Consider the following 8,327-nt stretch of genomic DNA (forward strand, 5'->3'; position numbering starts at 1 on the left):
TAGACCTTGGTTCGATTTCTGGGTCAGGAAGATCCCCTGGAGAAGGGAAAGGCTACCCACTCCAGGATTCTTGGGCTTCCCTTGTGGCTCAGCTGGTAAAGAATCTGCCTGCAATGCAGGAGACCTGGGTTCAATCCATGGGTTGGGAAGATCTTGAGAAGGGAAAAGCTACCCAGTCCAGTACTCTGGCCTCAAGAATTCTATGGACTCTATAGTCCATGGGGTCTCAGACAGTCGGACATGACTGAGCTACTTTCACTTTCACTTTACCAGTGCCCAGCTGCCAACCCTGTGGAAACCCTCCCCTCCCTACTCGGTCTCTGACTTGGAGCCACTGTCCTCCTTCTCTGGCCCCACCCTGACGTGTGAGGCTGCCCACCTTCTGTGGCCCACCTTCGGGTTTAGGACTGGAATGTCCAGGAAGAGACAGCAAGCAGGGGAAGGAGAGGGGAGGGAAGGGACAGGAAAGGGAAGAGATGGCAGGCAGGGGAAGGAGAGGCGAGGGAAGGGGCAGGAAAGGGAAAGGAAGAGCCACGTGCAGCTTCTGACTCCACTGAAACTGACCAGTGCGTGTAGTCTTTCTCCCAATCAACTGATCAACAGCCACCTTTAATTCAACATTCATGGTGTTAAGGCAGTTGCAGGAGTCCTACCCTACTGCCTGCAACCGCACTACAGCTGCCCAGTTAGTGCCACTGCTGATGCTATGTGGACCCAGGATCCACACCAGCAGCCAATCTTTTTCAAAGCGCATGTGCAAAACACCATCGGAGGGCCCTGCAGATGCTCAGATGCCTAAAGCCAGTCCTTACTACTGTCACTCAACTGTACTGACACCTGCCCACAGCTAACCTCTGCAGCCACACACCTGCCCACTGCCAGGCTCAAGCCCGAGCACAGCAATGAAGACCCAGGGGAGCAAAAAATAAAATAAATAAATTACTTTTAATAGATAGTCTTTCCATAAACGGTGCTGGAGCAAATCAGACATTTAGATGCAAAAAAAAAAAGCAAACTTAACCTCACATGTTACACAGAAACACAAAATGGATTATAGACTTAAAGGTAAAACATAAAATGATTTAATGTTTAGGGACAAAATAGGAGAAAATCTGCAATGCCTAAGATATTTTGGACTTGACAACAAAGGCAAAATCCATAAAAGGGAAAACTGATAAATCACTCATCAAAATTTAAAGAGCAATATTTGCTATGCTAAAGATCCTGATAAGAGGGAAAAACAAGCTACTTGCCACAAATATAAAAAAAATAGTAAGAAGGAGCCTTGTAGGGATGGAATAGTTCTGTACATTGATTGTCATGGTAGCTACAAAATCTACATCTAGGACTCATTTTCACAGAGCAAAACATACAAAATGAGTGAGCATGAAACTGAAGAAATCACAATATGCTCTGTGGATGGTATGAATGTCAATTTTCTGCTTTGAAATTGTAGTCTAATTAATCAATGTATTGCCATTGGAGGGATCAGAACGAAATGTACATGACATCCAGCCTCTCTGTGTTTTTCTCTTTTAACAACATCCTGTGAATTTATAATATATTTCAAAATGCATATCTAACAAACAAATTGCAAATTTTAAAAAATGGATGCCTACCCTCCGGTTTGTGAAGACAGAATAACATTCTTTCACTAGTACTGTTTTGATCATGTCTGGATCCGTGATAACCAACAGAGGATGTTTACCTTCAAAAATCCTGTATAGGGAAAACAGAGCTGATTAAACTTAAGGAGCCATTTTCTGCAGCTGGAGCCATACCTGGAAGTCCAGATGTTTATCTTAACATTACATAATCCATCCTTCTAAGGTCATCATTAAAAATACCATGAAAACACTACTAATTCTAGGTCATGGGTATATGGGTATTTCCTATATCATTTTCCATAATTTTTATAGGTTTAATGTATTTCATTGGAGAAGGCAATGGCACCCCACTCCAGTACTCTTGCCTGGAAAATCCCATGGATGGAAGAGCCTGGTGGGTTGCAGTCCATGGGGTCGCTAAGACTCAGACACGACTGAGCGGCTTCACTTTCACTTTTCACTTTCATGCATTGGAGAAGGAAATGGCAACCCACTCCAGTGTTCTTGCCTGGAGAATCCCAGGGACGGGGAGCCTGATGGGCTGCCGTCTATGTGGTCGCACAGAGTCAGACACGACTGGAGCGACTTAGCAGCAGCAGCAATGTATTTCATTATCAAGAAAAAAGTTAGGTTAGTAAATAACTGAAGAAAGCAAATTATCTGAAAATTTAAAAATAATTAAGGGGAGACCATCTACTCAGTCGTTTTTGGAGACGTACCCAAAGCATGAAAATACATATAATATTAGATGAAAACTGTAGACACAGCTATCATAAATATGTAACAATATATCTGCAAATGGAAGAAGATTTGGAATGCTTCACAACTGACAGTGGGATTATGAAAGATTTTCTCTTTAGTCCTATTTTCTAAAATTGCTTATTAGTTAATATTTTTTAAGAAAAATTTTAAATAGTGAGATCTCCTTGGTAGCATCAAGTTCAGGATAATCTGAATAAAAGGAAAAAGAGAATGAAAAAAAATCAGAAAAGCATGTATAACTCATCTTTTAAATATTTTCTTTTCATTACATGGGTCCCATGGGCCTCAGGCTCCATGTAGGTGACATCCATCACCAGCTTGGCAGGCCCACGTTTGACCCACCTATCACACAAAGCTGACTCCCCAGATGTGACACGTCACTGTTTGACCTGATCGCCTGACTGTCAGGATGTCCCTTCATGGGAATGGGCCACTGGAATGACATTTACTCTGAGTTATTTACTGTCTTCTGATATTTTGGTTTCATTATCAATCATTTACAATGGCTAGAACTAATTGGAAGATTTTCTACATGTTCCCTTAATTAAATTAAAGAGATTTAGGATTAAAAATAAATGATGTTTGGTGCCATCCTAAAATGTTCTAAGAAAACAAAGGTTTTAGAAATTATCACTGGTATTTATGCTCACCAATCTATAAAATGCTAATATAAAAGTCAGTGTTTGGTTGCTTAAGGGAAGTAGGAAGTGTGTTTTCGGTAAAAAGGGTATGAGGAATGAAATTGCATTTTGTGAAGGGAAAAGGAAGTAAGCCTAACTTACAGGTGGCTTTTTAGATGGACGTCGACAGTAATGGGTACAGAAAGGGATAAGGTTTGTGAAAAGCCAACCCTGAGGAAAAGTTTTGTATATGGTTATGCTAGGTAGTTAGAATAGGGAAAAAGAGTCCAAAATGGCGGTGGCTAAAAGACAAGGAAGGGAAAAGCCTGTGAAAATAGAACAAAGGAAGGTCCTAGGACCAGGATGAAGACCTCAAGTAGAACGAACAGCACTCCTGGCTAAGCCCAGTTTGCATAGGGCAGGCCCAGGGGGAGGAAGAAACATAAAAAGAGGAGCCAAAGCGCCTGCTCTCTCTCTCTCTCCCGCACGCTGGCGCGCTCCTCCACTCTCTTCTCTTCTCTTCGCGTCTTTGGGTTGGCATGCCCTCACGCTTTGAGGATGGATTCTCCTGCTATCTTCTAAATAAAATAGAGCCATAACACTGATTTGCCTAAGAGCTATAACATGGTTTGTCCAAGACCCGAGAGCTGTGACGCACCGAGGGCTTTAATGTCCGTCGCTCCAAATCTTTGTTGTGGATGAGACAGAACCGAGGAGCGTACACTCGCCTGACAGTTAGGACTAAGTTTGGGGCTTCCCTGGTGGCTCAGATGGTAAAGCGTCTGCCTGCAATGCTGGAGACCCAGGTCCCTGGGTCAGGAAGATCCCCTGGAGAAGGAAATGGCAACCCACTCCTGTACTCTTGCCTGGAAAAGTCCATGGACAGAGGAGCCTTGTAGGCTACAGTCCACAGGGTCGCAAAGAGTCGGACACGACTGAACGACTTCACTTCACTTCTACATGTTCCCTATTCCTCCTTTAATTCCACAGAAGAATTTCAAATCGTTTTGTGATCACACATAAAAATTACGGAGAAACACTGCACTTACTTCTGCCCATTTCCAAAGGCTGTTATAAAACTCAGAGGGTGTAAGTGGGTGTCAAGAGCATTTAGTGCTGAAGCAGTGACAGGAGGGATTGAGGAGGCACTTAATCTGCTCTTCCACCTGACTGACCATATTACTTGGACGATTCTCTTCTTCCCCTCATGGTTTTGCAACAACACTTGGGTGGATAAGAGATAGTGGTTTCAGGTGACCCTTTATATTCATGATGTCACTCCCGTCTTAATATTTTCTCTCACTAACAGTCACAATTCAGGTATTTGAACTCACCTCAGATCATAGTGATTCTGTGTACTGGTGAGTGGGGTCAAACTCTATATTTATAACAGGTTTTCCCAGGTGCTCCTCATACATCCATGCATGAGAACCATTTTCTAAAAGAGAACTGGGATCCACCATGAAAAACGGACTCCAGCCCGAGCTCACAGGTACTAAGCATTGGAGGGGCAGCTGGAGCTGGGCCAGTAGTGTCCCAGTGCTATGTATTCTTCCCACTCAAGCAGGTCGACATTTGGGGCCATGGCAACTCACAGGTTCCCATGGTTTCTGAGGGCCTCATGAGAGAAGATGAAGAGGTCCGGACAGGTAGAGCCTCTGCCACTTGCTGTTGGCAAAGAAGAACCACATGACACCTCTCCCTCTGCTCTCACCAAACCTCCAACAGCTCCTAAAGCCCACCTGACAGACTCTGGGTTAGATATATATACCCTACATCTCCTCAAAATCGGAGAAAAACAGTGCATAAAACAATCATTGAATACAATTCTACTGGAAAATCTTACCTGAAACAATTAAAAAACAAACAAACAAACTCCATACATGCAGAGAAAGTAAAAAGCTGAGCAGATATGATTTCCCATTATGTTAACCTATAACCCTCATCTATTTTTCCAAACTGCTAAGTCGCTTCAGTTGTGTCCGACTCTGTGCGACCCCATAGACGGCAGCCCACCAGGCTCCCCTGTCCCTGGGATTCTCCAGGCAAGAACACTGGAGTGGGTTGCCATTTCCTTCTCCAATGCATGAAAGTGAAAAGTGAAAGTGAAGTCGCTCAGTTGTGTCCGACTCTGTGCGACCCCATAGACGGCAGCCCACCAGGCTCCCCGTCCCTGGGATTCTCCAGGCAAGAACACTGGAGTGGGTTGCCATTTCCTTCTCCAATGCATGAAAGTGAAAAGTGAAAGTGAAGTCGCTCAGTTGTGTCCGACTCTTTGCAACCCCATGGACTGCAGCCTACCAGGCTCCTCTGTCCATGGGGTTTTCCAGGCAAGAGTACTGGAGTGGGGTGCCATTGCCTTCTCGGAAGCTTTACAGCAAATGACTTCATTCCAAGAAGCTCTGGACTGAGAGTGCCCTCCACACCACCAGGGGGAGGGCAGGATTATTATAAGAAGTGTGTCCGATTGGAATTTTCAGAATACTCACCCCCACATTTTCCCATACTTTTTAAAACATTCTTCATCAAACTCACAAACACCCTATAAGGAAAAACAATATTACATTATTAATATCCTGTATTGAACCCTATCTCTAATTCACAAAACTACTATTTTTCACTGGCAGTTGGAGGGAAGATCTTATTCACAAATGTCTTAAGGGAAAGGAGAGAAAACAGAGGAGATATTTGTAACTGACAATTTAAAATCACTCTTGAATTTTCTTTGAATATTATAGACACTAAACACTTACCCCTATCAGTGAATACTAATTACTCCTCGTCTTCTGAAGGCTTTTTATTGTGCATGTGTTGTCTAAAATCTCTTAATCTCTAATCCACCATGGACATTTGAGAAAACTGGAAATGAGGGAAGTAAGGGTTTCCTGCACACACTTCCCTCTCCTAGTGTAACAGCCTTTTCATTTCTCTCATGAGCTCTTCCTAGAATTTCAGCAGAATAAGGAAGCTAAAGCACCAGTAATGTCTTCTAATCTCGCAGATTTAAAGACGTCTAAGGGGTGTGTGTTCCATGAGAAAGTGAATGAGTGATTGAATGAATGACAAAGTGGACTCGCCTTCTAGTTTTCCAGCTCAACGCAGAAAAGATGGGGCGATGCCACAAATATACAAAGAACAGTGCGTTTTAAACACCTGGCCTGAGTTTTTACTTCTATAACTTAAAAAAAAGCCTGTCCCTAAGTTTCTATCATGATATTTAATGCTTTACCAAGTAAATAAAGGTCCCAGAAATGTGAGTTGGGGTGCATCTACTATGGAGTTCACCTGGGAAAGGTGGAGAGGAAATTACTGCTTCTTCAGATGGAAAAATGTTCAGGAAATTCTGAGGCAGTAACGAGACAGTGAAGACCTCAGTTGGGAGAATCAGGATCTGAGAAACAAGCCTCATGTCTGCAGGACAGGAAATCTAAGCCAGAGAGCAGCCCGCATACAGGGCTCTGCCCCTGCACATCATAATGCAGCTCACGACCTTCAGTTCAGGGGCCAGGCCCTGGGGGAGGCATCAGAGCTGAATGAATATCAGAATTCACAGTCCATCTGCCACCTGGTACATTCCTTTCAGTTAAATTAAACTTCTAATAATTTTGTCAAATCATATCCGTTCTAGTGATTTTTGTATATGTGATTCTGCCTTATTTTGTAAAAAACTCACAACTTATTTAGTGGTTAAATATCTGATAAATAGACAACCTTGCCTCAGTTACACTCATTCCCTGCTCAAACTCATCCATGAGTTGCCTGCTTTGAAGGCACAGAAAAAGCAGAAAGTTTTTGGTCCATTTTTTATATCCCAAAAGATGTCATGTGTAGCAAGAGGTAGAGCATAAAATGGGGTGGGGGGGAACCCACAGGCATTAGCAGTTCCTGAGAGAATCCAAGTATGTACAAATTACCTGATACATTAGAACTGAAGCATCCAAGCAATTCAGGAGAAAGGAGAAAAAAGGGTACCCAGAGCTTATGCTACCAACAGGACTCGTCTAACTATACTGTACACTGCTTAATGAGCCACAACCAGGCATCCCTTCATGCTTTTCTCCTGATAATTAGTAGGACTTTGCCTTGCTGGGAATCTGCACCTGGCAGAGAGAAGATCTTCTTCACAAAGCTTATAAGATGGAACTTCAAGTCCTGTGCTGACTCAGTCAAGAGAGCTCAACTGTCTGAGGAGGCAAACCTGAGGCTCTTAACAGCCGACAATAGAGGCCTGGGGTATAGAAGGCATGTGTGGGTGGGGCCTATGATGTGATTTCTGGGAAATATCAAAACTGACAACTGCCTACTGAGGAGGAGAATTTTACTATGGAAGTCAGCTGGGATTTGCAACCATAGGAAGCCAAAAAGGGACATCAAGCAATATGCACCTTTCGGTAGGATAGAACGTTTCCAAAAAGAGGCAGAGGTCTTGGGCCAGGAACCCCCAGCTTCTTAAACAGTCCATGTGAATAAGTTCCATATCTATAAAGTGAAAGAGAAAATCCAGGTCAGGGATTGTGGAATAAGTGCTGGAGCTGGCTAGTCACTGATTCAGAACTGGAACCATCAGCCTACAGAAGCAACATGTAGGTGATAAATACCAGCAATTCCAAAAGCAGTAATTACTTTCGTTGATCATGTTCTTTCCCTCCTCCACAGTGAGACCATAAATAGCAGCTGAAATCTTGATGTCCCAATCCTATAGAGTGGATGCTTGATAAATGTTTATAATTTCAGAGCTTCTGAGAGGTTTATGCTATAATTCCTCCAAAAATATCATTCATATGTATTTAGTAAGTGGATTCTTAGTGGTTCCACTAAAGTGGTTTAGAGATTCTCATTCTAGATACAAAGGGGAAATTTTCCTGTCTCAAACATGAGATTTTGGTTATCTGCGTCCACCCAGTGACAGAGTTACTAGACTCTACCTTGGCCTGTTCTTATCCTTTTCTTTTCCTCTGATGTTTTGTTGTTTAGTCACTCAGTCATTTCCGACTCATTGTGACCCTATGGACTGCAACATGCCAGGCTTCACTGTCCTTCACTATCTCCTAGAGTTTGCTCAAACCCATGTTCATTGAGTCAGTGATTCTATCCAACCATCTCATCCTCCGTGCCAATCTTTTCGAGCATCAGGTTCTTTTCCAATGAGTAAGTTCTTCCCATCAAGTGGCCAATGCATCAGAGCTCCCTCCATGATCTGACCTCATTTTAAGATCTGATTCTTCTTAATTCTGTCTTCAAGAGCAGGACTTAAAGCAAGCAGAGTGTTCTTATCTGCAGAATGAAAACTGATTCAAGGCTTCCATTGCCATCATAGAAATTGAGCACCTTTCAGCTA

General features: G+C 43.0%; 1 protein-coding gene across 2 annotated transcripts in view; it reads right to left on the reverse strand.

Annotated features, from left to right (window-relative positions):
- The window catches only part of LOC133238935 (cytochrome P450 3A24-like), a 42,768-nt gene that overhangs the window by 30,840 nt on the left and 3,601 nt on the right, over nt 1–8,327 (reverse strand). Inside the window, exons 2-4 of one of the 2 annotated variants that reach the window (XM_061402598.1) lie at nt 7,375–7,468; nt 5,479–5,531; nt 1,620–1,719 (exon numbers count right to left, since the gene is read on the reverse strand). In XM_061402598.1, coding sequence (XP_061258582.1) covers nt 1,620–1,719; nt 5,479–5,531; nt 7,375–7,468 — 247 coding nt within the window. Of the gene's footprint in view, nt 1–1,619; nt 1,720–5,478; nt 5,532–6,274; nt 6,492–7,374; nt 7,469–8,327 lie in introns of those variants that run through there. The other variant, XM_061402599.1, reaches the window with a different exon arrangement.

The sequence above is a fragment of the Bos javanicus genome, chromosome 25, assembly GCF_032452875.1.
Source record: "Bos javanicus breed banteng chromosome 25, ARS-OSU_banteng_1.0, whole genome shotgun sequence".
In the NCBI taxonomy this organism is placed as follows: domain Eukaryota; kingdom Metazoa; phylum Chordata; class Mammalia; order Artiodactyla; family Bovidae; genus Bos; species Bos javanicus.